The 19,173-nt window shown below is 34.6% G+C and overlaps 1 protein-coding gene across 1 annotated transcript in view; it reads right to left on the bottom strand.

The window, feature by feature from the left end:
• Positions 1 to 10,510: 10,510 nt before the first annotated feature.
• Positions 10,511 to 19,173, bottom strand: part of LOC129938963 (uncharacterized protein DDB_G0271670) — a 132,116-nt gene continuing 123,453 nt past the window's right edge. Inside the window, exon 2 of the mRNA XM_056046807.1 lies at positions 10,511 to 12,893. Coding sequence (XP_055902782.1) covers positions 12,425 to 12,893 — 469 coding nt within the window. The 3' untranslated portion in view covers positions 10,511 to 12,424. The remainder of the gene's footprint in view (positions 12,894 to 19,173) is intronic.

The following is a 19,173-nucleotide window of genomic DNA, read 5'->3' as shown; positions in this document are numbered from 1 at the left end:
TATCAAGTGAAAAAGCTGAAACAATAATGAGATGTCAAAATGAATCTACTCAAATGAGTCCAATGTAAACACCGATTTAAGTATAAAAGCAATACATTAAGGAAATACAAATGTCACTGCAAGAAATTGTTTACAGTTCTATTTCGAACAAAAAAGATGCCAGCAAGATAGAAATAAAGCTGGTATCATACTGTCAAGCAAAATGGCAAAAATTCAAAAACATATTGTTGGCTGTCACTTCGACGTTTAAAGTACAATTTCGAATAAAAAAAAATGTCAGCAAAGTAGAAAAAACCGTAGTACCAACAACAAATACGACCCTGATCCAAATGTATAACAGGTACTTGCATTAATCCAACAAGTGACCCAGTACTTGTTGGAAGTGGAAGGTATGTTGTTTATATATTTTGAGTGTTACTCCAGTGAATTGTTATCTTTCGTGACGAAGTGGAATTTGCACTCCGATTTTGATGAATGCTTTAAATTGTTTGTTTGCGTTTTTTATTATTTATTTTCTTTATTTTTCACATTCAATTCCCGCATCATTTTTAGAAACAATTGTGCACCTTTTTCTTGTTTTTCTTCTCTTTAAAGTTTCCCATAATCATTTTCCCAGCGATTCAGCTTGAGATAAATAAAAAAACACAGAAACAATATTTCAAAGAACGTGAGTCCGGGGTATAACTTTGTATGCATCTGCACTGAATAAGGTTTGAAAGTGTGCGGAGTTGCGGTGGATGGCGGCGCAATGGAATGAATGAAATGGCATTTGCTTGCTGAACCCAGATTCTCAATGAAGATCATAGTAAACTTGAGCTTGACTTAATTTCATTCAATATCGGCGAAGATATTTGAGGCCATAAGAAAAATTTGATGTGATAGGAACACAAAATAGAAAGGTCGTGTTAATCTGCAACTTTTCTGATGACCATTAAGATACCAAATTAAATTGACATATGACGTCAAGTTGGACATATTTGACAGCTCTTTTTTGACATTTCACATGACTACAATATATAAAGAATTTTTCTTAGCTTTAAAGTTTCAAAACAGAAGAACAAACTACTCATATGTGCATTTCATATGAAATCCTTCTGTTTTTAGAAAAGTCCACTTTTTCACTTCACACAGGTTCTTGCACTTTACTACACTCTGGAACCTGAATGTCTTCTAAAACTGAGCTATTTAACCCCGTTCAACGAGTAGAATCATGCGTATAGCTTACAACCAATTAATGTAGGCAGCTAATCTCTTAGTAAAAGTGATTAATCGCCATTAGTGCACTAGGTGTCTGCCACTATACTCAAAGACCGGAGAAGCTGCCAATACCTCCACGTCATCGCCACCCAGATCACATACAAACGCTCATATAAATGAATAAAGAGTGCTTTGCTTAAGCAGTGGCAAGGGAAAGAGTTTGTTCAGGCAGCCAGCTTAGGAATATGGAACCAGTTGAAATTGATACCACTTCACCCAGTCGTGGTTGTCTCTGTTTAGAATGTGTAAACGCCTGAACGGACTTACTTCATGCACATTATGCGAAAATATCACTTTTATTGATCACCCTGGTCTTTTTTCTTTTTTAATTAGTCTCATGTGACTAAGAAGACTGGTCACCATGTGTCTCTTTTTTATAGCTGGTTGCGTTTTATGTTGTTTCTTTTTATTTTAGCATCATCGTCGCACTACGCAGACATAAATACTTGACACAAACGTCAGTGGACGCCATCATCTTACATGGAGCGTATCTTTAGTGTGCGTCTTTAAAACAACACGTACCAATGGAAAGTGATGCTTTACTCGTAGTGCGTATAGCAAGTTGTAATCAGGCCAACTAGCATAACAATAATTGACCATTACGCTTTAGTTCTTATTTATTTATATTTTTATTGGTGTGGTGAATTTTAAGACTTCGCTTCGGTAGGAACAAACGTCAGATGGTAAGGCAAGATATGAATGAATGACATTTCAAGATGACTTTCTAGTATATTTGACAGTATTTTTTATGCTTGTTGTTTAGTTTTTTCATTTCATTTTTTTCTTATTGTAATCTAACTATGTGTAGGGAATAGGAAAATATGTTTTCTTCTTAAAATGAACATACTTTCTCTTGCCAGCTTTTTGATAATCGCTCAACACGTGTGACCAGCAACTTAATTAATATTGAAATATATCTATTTAATGTAAAATAACTGCTTTTGTTGTTGCAAATATGATTTAATAAGGATTTAAATAAGCAATTCTGAATTTGTTTGTATTCTTTTACTAGAACCATTACGATTAAGCAGAAAATTAAGATTTTTTTGACATTTTAACAGATAGCAATATATAATATTTACCAAATGTCAAAATAGTAACTTTGGTGAAGATGATATTTGATCTCTTTTCGTTTATAAACGTCAAACACATAACTTTGTAGAAATGTCAGTATCCAATTGTAGGAAATATTGACGTAAAAGAAGAACTGTCATTTAGATGTGTAATTAAATCATTTTTTTACTAGATTTTTAAACCAAATGCGAGTAAAAGTTCCTTTGGGACTTCCATAAGCATATTTGTATTTCAATATGGATTTTTTTTTTAAATTGAAGTTTAAATGACATCTGAAGTATTGCTTATATGTAACCTGTACTGATTGCCTGTTCACATCAGAGAACTTACTTGTACATTTTCTTTGACATTTACGATTATTTCCCCCACTGGATCGAGGTAAATGAAATCTATCGTCCTTGCTTCTAAAGCCAAATGTGTACTTACATTTATATATATGCAAATTCTACCGATTAAAAAAGAGTTTAAACGGTCATCATACCATCCCAAGGCATTGTCTCCTACTTACCTTATGCCTAACTCTATAGACGTTATACGTTTGGCTAATTACTTGACTCAAAAATAAAATTCCGCCATCGCTATGGTGCATATCTTCGTGCCAAACACCAAAATCCACCTAGAGGAATGCCTTGAACCTAAGCTATATATAGGCTTGTATTTATAACTTATGAGGCATGAGCAACATCAGCATAGGCTTGAAGGATATTTAATTTCCCTTTCGTTGGTTAGGCGATGATTTTACGCTTAGCATTCTTTGTCGAACGTTGAGTAAAGGCGCGTAGTATACCAAGCGACGACCGACGACGACGGCATAATTGTTTTGGTGTCGATGTCTAAGTCCTCGTTTGTCATTGCAAATACAAATTGCAGGAACACGTTTATAAAATACCTACTAACCTCCTACCGGACAGGATAGCCAAGCCAATATGTGGTTGAGATATGTTTTTTGTTGTTTTTGTTTCTGCAAAGATTAAACTCTTAAGCTTGTGAGACGCTAATCCAAGGATGGAGTTTCTGCATATAGAAACGATTATAAGGAATTTCAAATATGCTTACGACATAAGCATGAGAACCTGACGATACAGCTTTTAACATTGGTCTATTTGTTTGAATAAGATGATGAAGAGTGGGTTTGGGGTGACTGAACGTTGGTTTTGACTGCTATTTTAGGAATAAATTAAGGCTTCGTGACTTAAAGACTGACAATGCGGGGCGGCAACGTCTAACAACTCTAGCCTATTATATGTTTACATATACATATATTTGAACTAAGTTTACACCGAAGAGAAAATACAGTTCAAAAATCACGAAAATTTCGGTTTAGTGAATTATTACAAATTCATTACTTTTTTTTGAGGCGAGACCTGTTGAAAGTCTTCAAAATAAACCACTTTTTTGCCATTGATTTACAGTTGTATATCATACGTCAATTTGACAGAAAGAAAAATATATACTTAACGTTAATTTCTATGAACATCTAAATCCGAAGAAGTTTCTATAGCTTTTCAATCGTTTGATACTTAGTCTTTGAGAAAAAATCGTTTTCATTTCTTGACAAATATAAAAAGTCTGAGAAGTGTGAACAGAGCATAAGTTGTATCGATCAAATACTCGATTAAAATATAACATTTGTTTGTCTTCCTTGAAAGGACTAAATTTCAAGGACACTATGGCCACGTTACGTTGAGACGAGGTTACAGGAATGTGTTAGTGTTTCAATTTTATCAAAATTAATAGAGTTTCGTAGGCAACTCAGCTAAACTCAACGACTCAACTTTTTTTCTTCGGGAAATTATTATCAATTCTTCGAAGCTTCGTTATTTAAATAATTGGTATTCTTAAACGGAAATGTAGATGTATTTAAACCAATGACGTTAATATTGACAATTCAATGACAGAGGTTGTCCTCGATCTTTATATAATTCATCAGTGTCACATTTTCCTTTTTTAGAAAACGGTATCAACTGTGTGAAACCAAATGTCAAATAGGAATAAGCGTATTGGCTGCGTTCAATCTCGTGTTGGATAGGGTATTTTGGATAGGTGGATATTTAGATACCTTATTGAACGAGTTGGATAGCTTTGTTGAGATAGCTGTCAAAAAAAAACTACTTTCAGCTGTTCACAAATAATACTTCAACTAACATTTTGTATCTTTTTGTTTACCAACAAACACAAAAGGCTGAAATCAATTTTCGAGTTTTTGAAATTTAACCATGGGTTGAATCAGCTGTTTATTTATTTATTTATTTAGCTTAATACAAGCTATCATAACTTAACTTAACTTAAAACTAGCTTAAATTTTTTTTTTTTTTTTTTTTTTTTTTTTTTTGCAGTTCTTGTTATCAGTTTTCAACATTAATTCATGTGGGCCCTAAGGCCCACATCAAAGCTCTTTAATGTACAAGAACTTACAATTTTGATTTTACTTAACTTAAAATTACAGGGGACAGGGGATTCGGACTCAAAAAGGGAAAAAGTAAAGGGTATCTTTCAGATGGGATTTGGAAATGTTGAAATCGAAAACTACCATAGCAGCGTTGCAGTGACGAAGAATTCTGGACATTGGTTCAAAGTGCCCGTAATTAGTGCGGTGATGAGGGATATAGAAAAGGGAAACAGATCGCAGATTTCGAGGGTTAGTGTTAAGATGAATATCACTCAGGAGTGTCGGGGAATCTATATTGCCCATTAACAATTGGTGAGCAAACAATATATCAGCGTTTTTGCGTCTAATATATAAGGGCTGCAAGCCTATCAGTTTTAGTCGATCAGCATAAGGAGGCAAGTTGGATGTATCATCCCAGGGGAGGCCACGTAAGGCAAATCGAACGAAACGTCTTTGAACATTTTCAATTCTGAGTGAATGGTTTTCATAAAAGGGGGACCATACTTGGCATGCATATTCAAGATGAGGACGGACTAGGGAAATGTAAAGCGCTTTAGTAACATAGGGGTTGGAAAATTCTTTTGACCATCTCTTAATAAAACCGAGAGATCTATTAGCTTTATTAATAATTTGGTCAAAATGGGAATGGAAATTCAGGTGTTTGTCACACATAATACCAAGATCACTAATAGAATCGACTACGTTGACGGCGTCATTAAGGAAGTAGTATACTCTATGAGATGGAATTTGTTTGCGCGAAAAGGTCATTTGTTTACATTTACCTACATTTAACTCTAGGAAATTATGCATGCACCAATCAAAAAAGATATTAAGATCATTTTGTAAAAGTAAGGAATCAGATGGAGTAGAGATAATCTTAAAAATTTTCTTATCATCCGCAAACATTAGGATATCTGAGTTTTTTAATTTAAGACAGACATCGTTAACAGATAAGACGAAGAGAAGGGGGCCAAGGTGACTACCTTGTGGGACTCCAGAAGTTGCATGTATAGGACTGGAGACTGAGTTACGGAAAAGGACTCTATAAGTTCTATTCGCAAGATAGGAGCTTATCCAGTTTATAAATATAGATGGAAAGCCTAGAGCTCGTAGTTTGAGATAAATTATGTTATGGGATATTTTATCAAAGGCTTTGCTGTAATCAGTGTATACGACATCAACTTCTTTGCCATTCTCAAGGGCTGACAAAACTTTGGATATAAATTCAATTAAGTTAGTCGTAGTGGATCTACCTTTAAGAAAACCATGTTGAGCGGGGGAGAATAAATGCTTGCAATGGAAATAAACGGAATCATAAACTAAGCTTTCAAAAAGTTTTGGAATGCATGAAAGTTTAGCAATAGGTCTATAATTGTTAATTTCAGTTTTATTACCTTGTTTATGAATGGGGAATATAAATGAATCTTTCCATATATGAGGAAACACACCTTGGGAAAGAGAGAGTTCAAAGAGTGCAGTTAGAGGCTTTGACAGAGAATGCATACATTTTTTTAGAACAAATGATGGGACGCCATCAGGACCCGGGCTAAAGTTTTCTTTGAGGCTTACGATTTTGGCAAGTACCATTTCTTCAGTTATTGTAAACGATGAAAGGGAGGTTTGAGTGCAACCATCTAAATAACTAAAGTAGTGTGGATCAGGATCATGCAGATGTTCAGTATACGATTTGCTAAAGTAATTAGCAAATAGATTTGATATGGTTGTTGGATCAGAGGAGATAATGTTGGAGAAACTCATTGAAGGTGGAAACCCATCAGATTTTCGTTTGACATTTATAAACTTGAAAAATTTCCTTGCATCAGAAAGAAGGTTATTTTCCATTTGGTTAAGGTATTGGTTATAAAGGGATTCCCTTAATACAGAGAAAGAATTATAGGCGAGAAGATAGTTGTTGTGATCAGTATCAGATTTGGACTGTAAAAAGATCTTCCAAAGCTTGTTACGGGTATTTCTTAGGCTACGGAGCTCTCTGTTGTACCAAGGGGGAGCAGAGGTGAAATCTTTTCTACGAGAGAACGGTACTGATTCTTCAATACAGTACGAAAGAATCAAATAAAACCAATTTGTAAGGGACTCAACTGTTAATTGGAGGGATCTTAATTCAAAATCGGCTGAGCTAAGAAGATTGTTAAGTTTGGAGAAATCAGCCCTACGAAAATCATAACAGTAATTTTCCATTTCAAAAAAGTTGTCTTCAAATTCAATGGGGAAGGAGAGATTAAGGGGTGGATGATAGCGATCCAAGGTTGAGAGAAGATGAGGGCTCGGGGAGACAACACAGTTATCGCAATCAGATGAGAATATGAGATCGAGGTGTCTCCCCATAAAGTTTCCTACTCCATTTAGTTGAAAAAGACCACAATCAGACAGACGATCAATGAACAGCGATTCAGATTCAGAAGAGATGTTAGTTGGAAAGAAGGATGTCTGATCATCTGAGGTAGACCAATTGAGATGGGGAAGATTAAAGTCACCTAGAACGATGATTAAATCATTAGGTTGCACTAGTTCAAGCAGATAATCAATGGCATTAACAGCGGCTTGGTATGCTTTAATTTGTTGGGCTGGCCGAATGTAACAACAAAGGACAAAAAGACAAAACTTAGGGAGTGTAACCTTAGCTGATACACCTTCAAATTCGATTGAAGTGGGAATACAGAGTAATGAACTTTCAAAATTATTAGCGATAGCTAAAAGCACACCACGACCGTGTGTATTACTCGCACATTCCACGACATCCATTCGATAGATGGAATAGTCGTTAGTGAAGAGTTCAGTTCTGTCAGATACAGGCACATGCCCCAGAAATTCTTAGGACTCCTTTTTTAACATCTCAGCTGTTTTTGATAAGCTGTTACTTTACACGTAAAACACTAACAAAAAGGTGTCCGGATACCCTATCTGTCTGAGATTGAACGCAGCCAGTGTCACATTTTCCTTTTCAGAAAACGGTATCAACTGTGTGAAAGCAAATGTCAAATAAGAATAAACTTATTCTGTATGTTTTCGACGGAGTTGTCATCTAATAATTTCACAGTAATCTTAATAGTCTGACATTTGTTACCATTGTGTTCCCAATTTGAGCATTTTAGGTTGGTATCAATTCAACAAAAGCATTGCTAATTGAAGTTTTAGTTAACATCAGAAGTTGACTAAATCAAAAACTAAACAATCATACTCTATCGAACTGTCACCGCAGTAGCCATTTAAGAGCACTTTGTTATTTAATGCTTTCCTCTCCGTGTAAACTTTGGACTCATCGAGGTATACAAACATCCTCTTTCATACCCATTTTTTACATCAAACACAAGATCCTATAACCACACCTCACTTCCCTTTCGTTTCACGATCTTTTTTACGTTTTTCTTTATTGGATTGGGTTTTCTTCGCAAAAATGTCACCACTTTTCATTTCTATATCTCGATACTCCAGGCAGTTTCAACACTAGGTGTACCTGTACATACTTGGCCTAAAATGCAAAGAAAAACGAAAAGCTGCTGCGGCAAATCCAAAAATTATTATCATGATGCCGCAAAATTTTCACCATAAAAACCGAAAGTGCACTTTTCTCTCTCGTCATCTCAGGCCATCATCGCGAGATTTTCGCTTCGAGCGGTGTAAATTCCTCACGCACATGTCCCATCTATAATATTCTCCGTGTACCGGTTTCAATATGAGTGCAGTCAACATTATGTACTTATGAGTACGATAGACGACAACGACATCGACTCCTCGATAATATATGTTTTATGCCAGCGCCGCGTCAGACAGCCCAGCCTTCCCCTCTTAAACAAAAAAGGAACACCAAATAAATGAAGAACCGGCAAAAGACCAGACCGGTGCGGCGGCGCAGCACCGAGACTAGAGAGACCAGCCAGCCACCTAGCCCGTCGGCCATGATGGTGGTGGCTATAGGCTGATGGCGGTGGTAACGCTAACGCGCAGTAGAAAACGAAAAGTCATCCTTCTGGCAGGTGAAGATTAATATAAAAAGTGAAATGGATTTTCCATTTAAGAAAATCGCCTCCACAGTCCACACCATCAGCATCACACATTCGATTTGGGGGTTTTGACGGAGGAGAGACCAAGAGGCGGGGTACCGCGGCCGCACAAGTCTACAATGCACCGTGCGTCGCGTCGCCACCGCACCTTAGCAGCTCAGTGCATGTCTTGAGCATTTGGCACAAGAGTCTTATCTTGGGATTCATTAAATAAATGAGGTTTTGGCATGGACGACGACGACGTCTCCCGTCTGCCAGAGTCAAGTAGTCGATACGTCGTCGTAGTACCAGGTCGTTGGTTGTTGTCGTCGCAGCGGCCGATATGGCAAAACTATTATTTTTGGTCGTATTGACCATAGGCCTTCTCAATGCTAGGTATAGCCTATTGGTTAACCACCAACGACCGGCCAATTATTGACAAAATCAAAATGAAATGAAAATACTTAATGAGAAGAAAATTGGAAAAGGGGAGGTGAAAAGGGGTGTTGGGTGGGTAACCCATACCCTGATGTAGGCTTATTCTCTAAGAAGAGGTTAAATTGTAGATCCAAACAAATCATTTGTAATCTTATAACTTTAGAAGGACTTGAAAAATTGCGGAACGTTGTCTATAGGTTTGCCTAGCAGGAGCTCTTTAATACATTGTAGAGGTAAGTTGCTCCTAGGAATGTGAAATGATATGATATAGGCGTTGCTGAGGCCTTATTTAATGATGATGAAATAAGACTACTTAAAGATGATCATAATTGTTTCCATATAAAGATGAAGGATTTCATTTTGTTTATTAAAATCGTCTTCTCCTGATGTGTTAAGACCTGTCGAGTAGTTTTAAGAAGGAACGTTTAACAGTTATGTCATTTGACATACCACTTCCTGTTAATCACTCGATAAACTACCAAATGTTTTCTTCGATGTATGAATAACTGTCATACGAGCTGTGTGACATGATGCACCATCTTGTTGAAACCACAGCTGTTGCACATTATGGTTGTCCAATTGATGAATTTAAAAGTCAGGAATCATAGCTCTACAGCTATCATTTTTGACTTTTACGTACCAAATATTCCACCTACCTATAAAGCAATCAGTTTTTATGGATGTAATGGTGTGCCTCAGCATTCACTTCAGGATTGTTATCATTCCAAACACAGCAGTTTTGTTAATTGACCTTAACCAAAAGGGAGCTTTATCCCCAAACAAAATTCCCTATGAACATAAGAATCAACGGCAATCTTGTTTTGGGCCTATTCACCGAATCTACAGCTAATTTCTTTGTGATCCTGTGTCTTCAATTCTTGAATCGCTTACCAAACAAAAAAGAAATCACTTGACAGTTTTTCCAACTTAAACTTCCAAAAACTACACCCTTTATTGTTTTTATACTCCATATTACTTAAAAAAAAACAATTTTTGACGTTTATAAACGTCAAACATATTAATTTTAGTTTGAATTATTCAAAATTTTTCGGTCTGTTCTGCAAAGTGTTAGTTGTCACTTTTTTGACAGATCTTCGCCTAATGCATTGTTGAATCATGTGCAAACAACTTTTTTGTAGGTTCTCATAATTTAAAAACATGAACAATCTAAACATGATTTCGAGTTTAAATGCAACGGTTTATGATGTCAAAACATTTCTTTCGAACCCTATGTAATTTAGTTTACATGACATGGATCTGCTTTCCTTTAGTGATTCAATTTGAAACAAAAGGACTTTAAGTTTGACGTTTTCAGCGTATCAAAAAATAAAAACAAAAACACTTTAAAATTTGTATTTAATAGTTTAAAATAAATGTATATTTTATTTATTTGTGTAGTTTGATAATATTTATTGCACAGTGGCATATTATGTCGGTTAAAAATGAATATACATTTTTTTAAATATACATATAATATTTAATATTCAACTTTTTCCGCATTTGATTTGCTTGTCCTTATTTTCATATAGTTTGGCTATTTACATAGAATAAAAGATAAAATAAAATTATGTAAAACAAAATAAAAAAACAAATATTAACAAAACTAAAAACAAAAACAAAATTAAAAGAGTAAAACATAGTATTTTATAATTTTTTAATTATAAGTTTAATCAATTATATTTAGCGACTAAAATAAGGCAGACTTTTACTAGGTATGTTTTTTTTTAAAGAAAATTTTGGAGACAAAAATATAAGACATATATTTTTCCAATTAAACAGAAAACAAAAACTATAATCTAATGACTATACAAGCAAACAATATATTTTTTTAAAAATATTTATAATTTTCCATAATTTCGTGTAGCAAAAGAAAATTACGAAAGTGACATATACAAGTTGATAGATGTCAAACTTTCATTATGCTTTTTAAATTTGTAGAACTTATTCAAAATGTCATACAACGCAAAAAAGTTTGTGGTCTAATAAAATAAAAATCGAATTTTCCTGACGTTTATTGTGTGGATATTTTTTATTATTTGCACTTTTTATGAGAAATCAAACATCCCCAGTTTTTATGTCAAAGTTCTTACTTCAATAAACAAATCATTTTCTTTATACCTGACAGAAATTGGTTTGGGTTTCGAGATTGTTTCTCCATATGTTATAAATAAATGTCAAACAGTATTTATCAAATCAGAACATGAGATAAAATTAATTGTGAAATAGATCTCCGTAATAATGACAGTTCAATTAAAATTCGTTAGAAACGTCAAAAGTGACACTTCAAAAGATTTATTTACCTGATCATGAATTTTGATTGATTGACACTTTTTATTTGGGATCAGAATAAACTCAAACAGTTTGAAAAAGTTTCATTACAGGAATTTTAGCTTGGCACAGAAAATTCGTGCGTTCTCAAAGCAAGTAATGTCAAATGTAAAAATGCATGTATTGTTTCTATCAGCATAATTGAAGAAAGAGTTAGAGTTAGACAAACGAGAATTCTCTAAAAGGTTTTAAAATAAACTATTTTGGGAGACTTGTTGCATTTAAATATTGAATCCAGAACAGTGATTGATCACTTGTAAGAACTGTCAAATTGAGTTGTCAAAATTTGGTTTGAAACTTTGATTCCAATGTAATAATTTTTATTTTCGCAAAAAGTATAAAAATACAACATTCGTTCGTATACGATTTTTATGTCATCCTATTTCATTAAAGGACAGACGGACATCATGATAAGCTTCCTGTTAAAAATGGCCACTATGGCCATGTTGGTTTAACGACAATTTACTTTTTATATTTTGCTTCGAATATAGAAAGCAAGTCTTCGAGCTTTATATGTATGTCTTTTTTGTATGCTTTTCTTTGTAATTTGTTTCAAAGCAACCAAAAAATAATTGTAAGTTTTTCTAGTCTAAGTTTGGACTTGGTTAGGTTTGGGTTGAGGGAGCTGATGGGTGAAACTCCTTCAGCAATGGCATTTAATTGCTTCCGGGCAATTGGCATTTATATGTTATATTATTTAATTTAATTTACATTTTCTTGTTTTTTTTTTTGGGAATGCTGCTAACCCGCAGGTCAAAATAATAACACATGACGTGAAGTTATTTCTTAAAGAGAAAACTTATCCTAAAAGTCAATGCGTGGCATTTCGCTTGAAAACAAAACCACGAAAGGCCTTTTTTTGTTTGCAAAGAAATAGAAAAACAAAACAACCAAGACCAAAATACTCGTAGTCGTTGTTGTTGTTGGTGTATGTCTTCTAAACAACTTGCACAGTTGCAAACGCACTGAATGTTACTTTCTTGGGAAACTCTGGTCCCGGTGATCCTCGTGTCTTAATCACCGGTTTCAATGGCTGTCGTGGCTTGAGAGACATTAAGCCAGCCGAAGCGGCTAAAACACGCAGCTTCTGTGAAAATCCTCCACCACTACCACCTCCGCCGCCGTTGCTGCCACTGCCACTGTTGCTTCCAGTGCTGTTGTTGTTGTTGCTATTGCCATTGCTGCTGATTCCATTGCCATTGCCATTTGTTGCAGCAGACGATAATGCTGATGATGACGACGATCCATTGGTGGAATTGAAATTCGATTGGTGTGGTGTTATTCCGGTACCGGAAATTGTTGCTGACGCAGGATGAAGGCGAAACACTTGGCCTGTCGCTGTTGGGTAGACTAGGCTATTGCCACCAGTTGTTGTGATTTGATGCTGGTTAGATGGGGTAATGTAACTGCAAAGAGAAATGGGAAATTCATGTTAATTACCATATATTAGTTATATGAAAGTAATGGATAGTTTTTGTTTTGTTTTTAAATTTGAATATTCATTAACTTGTATGTAGTTGATTAATTATTTATAATTTAGTCATAAAAAAGAATTTGAAATGTCAAGGTTCAAGGTAGTTATAGCCATAACTATAACCAAAAACGGTTGATAGTTGACGTGTTGAATTTTATGCGCTTTCTAAAGCTAATTATACAGGATTGGAAGATCTTCCACTATTGGCAGATTTGTTCGATGAAATTTGTATCTAATTTTCTATAAACAATGTAAATACCCAATTGTATCTGTCAAAAGTGACTTAACACGGACAGTAATCTGACAATTTTCTATCAAAAAATTACTCGTGTTCCCGAAATCCTTTAAGCGCTATTCACATGAGCACGAAAAACGACCAACGACCAACGAATGAACGAATATTCGTCGATTTTGACATTTCTTTCACATGAGAGTTTTTAATTCGTCGCGATGAAGTTTGACTTTGACAATTCTTTTTTTGTTTGTGTTTATCATTATTGTGTTTTAGTTTGAAAACAAACGATTGAGAAAATGCGGTTGAAGCTTTATTTGTTAAAAAAAAACGTTATTGGTGTCCTTATAATAAACAAACAAGAAAAAGATTTTATAAATACCATTCACCACCGAAACCAAAACAAGAGTTAAGTAGGCGCGATTATTTTATTCGTTGCTAGTGTGGATAATGTGGAACGCGAATAAAGTTTGACAGTTCGTATCAACTACAATTTTTTTTGCGACGAATAAAATTGTTTCCTTAAATTTATTAATATATAATATTGAAAAGTAAAAGTATGCATCATAAATCAAGTAGAATCTTTATTGCTATCGTTTTGTTAAGATATACTCGTAAGTATATAAACTCACATTTTGTAATTCATTCGTCGTTCATTGGTCGCGCTCATGTGAATACTGCTTTAAACTCACATAAGCTACCAATTTTTTTTTATTTTCAAATAATTGGATGATAGTGAAATAATTGGGTACTGGATAATGTTCTTGCCAACAATATCATCCAATTTATAACTATCAGAAAGTTTTTGAACGGAAAACGTCAGCAAGAATTGTTCTTTTCACTTCTAAAGTAAATGTTCATACTATCTGTCATCTGTCAAGAAAATTTTCTTTCAATTTTTTGTGTTCTTAAGTCTTCGAACCGTGAAAAGAGACAATTTTTATTTGGAGGTCAAGAAATTGTCGGTTATTGGCAGACAATTTTCTCCCAGAAAATTGTTTCATATTTGAATAACATTAACCAACTATATAAACGGACAATTTTCACTTGATAGAAAATTGGCAACTGTCACCTATTTGGATGCTATTGGAAGACTTTTGACAGTTCGGCCATTACAAAAAATCATCCAATCTTGTATACTTAAGCTAAGTATACACCATTGGTCAAATTTTGTCTGTCACTTATGACACATGAAATTGTCTGTTTGTGTGATAGGAAATTGGTAACACTTTTTTGCAGGTGCATTTAATCTCTTCTCTAGCTATCCTTGTCTCTTTTTTTGTTTATCATTTGTTGTGTGCTTTTCTCAAATAATGTAATGTAAACCAGTGAATTATTTCCTTGAGTAATGCTTTCCACGAGCTTTCTATTGTAATTCAGAGCTTGCGAAGAAGTAATAAATAAACAATGGCCGTGGCCTGCCTTCCTACACTCTAACTAAAACGAAAGTAGATGTGACAAAATTATGAACAATTTATCATAATTTCTAAGTTGACAAACTCTTGTCTAGCCGTTTTAAAACTAAATTTTAGATATTCTTAAAACAATATTAGTTTTAAAGGAAGCATCGAGTTATTTATTGGGCGTTTTCCGTTTTTCGAATAGAGCACAATTGTGTTTGTTTTACCTCCGAAATTTTAGGAGCTTTAAATCTGTTGCTTTTCTCGTTATGATCGTGTTCTAACGTTTTTCAGAGGGCGCTCTTAAATCAAACAGAATATTCTATCAGACCGAGTTAAGTGCTGAACAAAAGTTTTTGACAGCTTAATGGCTAAATCACAAACACGCTTCGGCTTCGTCTGCGTTACAGTGGCCTTGCTTCGAGGTTGCTTTGAATGACATTTCTATTAGTTCATCCCTCCAAAGAGCAAATATTTTGTTTGTTGACATTTTTTTTACAGCTGTTGAACTGTCAGACAAAGCAAATGTTCAGATAATTGAAGTAAAGCTTCCGTTTGGAGTCACATTACGTTACATTAGGTCCTTTTCCTTACGATTGTCAAACGGAACATGAGGTCGAAGCTCCATTGTGATAGCATGCACTCGTAAACGTCAGGCGAAGCCGCAGCTGAAGAGTGTTTGTGTTTCAGCCATAAGTGTTCAGGTTTGTTTTAAAAATAAATATTTAGTTCTGAGCTCTCAGGACACTCTTTGTTTTGAGAATGTTCCATATGCTCTGGCTCTGTTCACTAATCTTTTTTATAAAGTTTTTAACTTAACGTTAGAGAACAGCACGCACAATGCTGAAGTAGATTTTAAAATTTTTAAATATCTTAAAAACTATCAGATAATTCGGATAACCTAGTAGTGAACTGGTTATATTGATGCTTCATTGTTTTTGGTCAGAGCTTAATGAAACAATACTCCTGTTTAAATTTCATCAATTCAGATTGAATCGAAGAAGCAGAAAAGACATAATTCATCCATACAATTTGTAGGGACAATACAAAACTACAACGCGTGACCTCTAAATATCAATTTAAGAAGCTGAGATTTAAACAGGAGTGTTATTTTACCTAGCTGTAACAAAAAACCTAGAAGAGTAATGAGATAAAATTAACAGCACCTAGCTGTTTCTTTGGACTAAGAAAGCAATTAAGTGGTAAAGTCTTCTCTCGAGGGACCAATGTGTTGCTGTATTAGACCCTTATCATCCCCGTTCTACTATACGGTGCAGAAGCATGGGCTATGACAAAAGCGGATGAAAGGACCTTGGTTCGTTTTGAGAAAAAAGTTCTTCGTGTGATCTATGGTCCCGTATGCATCGAAGTGGAGTGTAGCAGAAGATGCAACGACGAGCTGTACGGGCTGTACAGCGACGTAGACTTAGCCAGAAAAGTAGAGCGCATGGAATGCTCCGGTCAAAAAAGTCTTCGAATCCACACCCACAGGACAGCGCAGTAGAGGAAGACCGCGAATCAGGTGGCGCGCACAAGTGGAAAGTGACCTCACCCAACTTAGAGCTCGAAACTGGAGACATCTAGCTAGGGACCGAGCTAGATGGAGACATTTGTTGGGTGAGGCCCTAGTTCACACAGGATTGTAGCGCCACCTTATGGAAGTAAGTAAGTTGAACTCCTGTTAACTTGTGTTTAACTCAGCAACTCCAATAATCTCTGATTGCAAATATTAAACTGACCTACAAAAGTAATCTTACCTTTAAGTAAGTGATGTTTTGAATTTCCCAAGGGTTAGTTAAATCTGCTTGATCTTTATTCAAGGTTGGCCTACTTGTTATCCCAACTTTTTCTATTGAGCCGTGTTTAAACTGGCCTAAAGAAGTCGGAGCCTATTTGCACAATCGTTGTTAAGTCACTTTAATTCCCCGATTTTAATAAATTAACTGACATGTTCAAGAGTAGGGTAACCAGTCTTGAATATCTAGGACTTATCTGTTGGAAATTTAAACTTATGAATCCCGGATCAAGTGATTCAAGGTTTACATATATCGCAGTTATCCAGTCCATTCTAATGTTAACTTTCCAAATTGCTCACATTTCCATATACGTACACCTGTTGCTCGTAGTCATCACTTATCATCAAGTAAACCACAGATTAATGTTACTCACCGCCGCGTCGTCGGTCACTTTCTGATGTGCACTCAATCCTATGTTTTATGTTTTAATGGTTGAAGGGTTGTAAATAAAGCATATCTAACCATAAGAAAACCTAGGTGTTGTTAACTAGACATTTGGAGCTTAAATGCTCATGTGGCGTTGATTGATGATCATTTTAGTTCTTCTTAACTAACAAAGAATAAAAAGTGTAGTAGCAACCTCAAGCCCCTGATTCGTACAAAAAAGTATCAATTACCACAAAGAAACATAAACTTTCTATGTTTTATTGTTACCTTAGTTTCGATTTGGTTGTGTGACTCAGGTGCTAACTAATGTGACTTGGTCAGTATCAGTAGAAGATTGTATAGTGGTCGGTTACGTAGTTTCGTCGTCGTCGGTAAAGCTAAACTTTTGCAATAGGAAATTTAAACTAAACTCTAAGTGAGGTGACAACACAGTTCCTAACTTTGGAATCTGAGTTACACGAGCTGTGATTCCGCGATTGTGTATTATGACCGCAGAAATAATCTGATCGGTTACAAGATGGAGAGATGTGATGATGGGATTTAATTACACATTTTTCCGGTATAGAAGTTTCGAATAGTAGGTAAGGTACTTGAATGTATATAATAAAGAACGAATGAATGAATGAACATGGATGGTCATGCAATGGATTCCTCGGTCGTCGGGTTTGTTTCCATGGAGAAGATGTGGGTGGAGGTCGTTTTGTTTGTTTTAAAATGGTATGACGCTAAGAGTGTTTTTTTATTATTATTTTATATCTAATTTACGTCAAGAATTACGAGGTGGTTGGTCGTAAACTAGATCTTTTAACATTGCCACATGAATAAGCTTGATTTGTGTTTGCAGTAGGTTGGTACGTCAGAAAGATGAACACATAAGCACTAAAAATACTCAATTACAAGATGAGAATTTTAAGATTGTAGCACGCACCGAAACCCGTTTGGTTACATTGTTGTATTTGTAATTTTGACATGTTGTCTAATTATAGATTTGAAAGCCAACAACAAAACTGTTAGGTGAATTCATTTGGTTTTGACACCAACATCTTTGTTTAGTCCTTAAATTTGATTGTTTTAAGAATTGGTTAATACTTTTTTTTTATGAAAACACACAAAAACACTCTGATACTAGCCACGATGGTTTGTCTTTAGTGAGCTGTCAAAATGGACCCGTATCTATAGAAAACCCTTTATGTTCACCTTTTTTTTAATGCAATTCTTTATAAAACCAAGTTTCTGAAGACATGCGCTACTCACTTAACAGATTATTACATTCAACAGTACAGGAGGCTTTTGGTGAACCATCACAACTTAAGGAAACTGTAAAAATTGTATTTTATAATATAATAATAATACTAATATAAGTAACTTTTGCCGTCGAAAATTAAAAGAAATTAAAAACTGCAGCTAAAATAAATTTGGTTACGTAACATTTTAAGTTTTGAAGTGCAAAATATGTTTTATCAATTCTGTTTTATTGTTTTTAAAATGTTCTGAATGACATTTGCCAATTTCCAATTATTCTGATCAAATTAAGTTCAATTTAAATTATTCCAATATTCACTTTGAATTTTTATATTGATCAAAATTTAAAACTGTACAAAATTTCAAATTAATATGCTTTTCAAATCAAACCAAAACCCGGTTTTAGCGAAATTATCGGTTTTGGCTGAGAACCTACATCGAAAACTCAAGTTTTCCCATACATTTTTGGTAAACCACAAGTTTTATATAAAACCTCTCGAAAACTAGTAGCAATTCAAAGTTGAACTAAACAAACAAACCTTTCAAAACATCCAGCGCTCATATTGATGTAAACAAAACAGCTGATGGCTGCTGTCAAAACAAATGTTTCATTTTGAAATAAACTTGGTCTTCGTAAGTAAAATTATTTATACAATTTCCTTACAAAATAAGAATTATTTCTTTTTGTTGTTTATTCACAGAATATGAAAGAGAAAAAAGCAAAAAAAGGAAACTTTGGGGAGCTTCCTAGCAACAGAAAAAATTGCGGGAAAATTTGCCAACGTCGAAAATAAAAGCCCCGATGCATTGACATACTATACATGGACTGCTAGTGGTGTGAATTTTCCATACAAAATTTGAATAAAAATGGTTCCACTTCAAATTAGCTACACTAGCCCTTTCAGGCACAGTGGCAAAAAAAGTTATGAAATATTTAGCGACATCTGTTTGTATTTAGTTGAGATAAGCTTTTTCTGACATAGAAAGTAGTGACATCTTATATAATTTGTTGAAGACAAACGATGCCATTTTTTTGCTTTGAGCAGTGCTGTCGTTTTAAAAATATTAAGAGTAGTATTTTTCAATTATTTTGGGGAGTATTTTCTGAAATAAGGAGGAGTAAAACCAAAAAAACAACAAATTAAAAGCTGAAAA

Source organism: Eupeodes corollae, chromosome 1 (assembly GCF_945859685.1).
Source record: "Eupeodes corollae chromosome 1, idEupCoro1.1, whole genome shotgun sequence".
NCBI classification, from domain to species: domain Eukaryota; kingdom Metazoa; phylum Arthropoda; class Insecta; order Diptera; family Syrphidae; genus Eupeodes; species Eupeodes corollae.
This window is presented reverse-complemented; position numbering and strand designations above follow the sequence as displayed.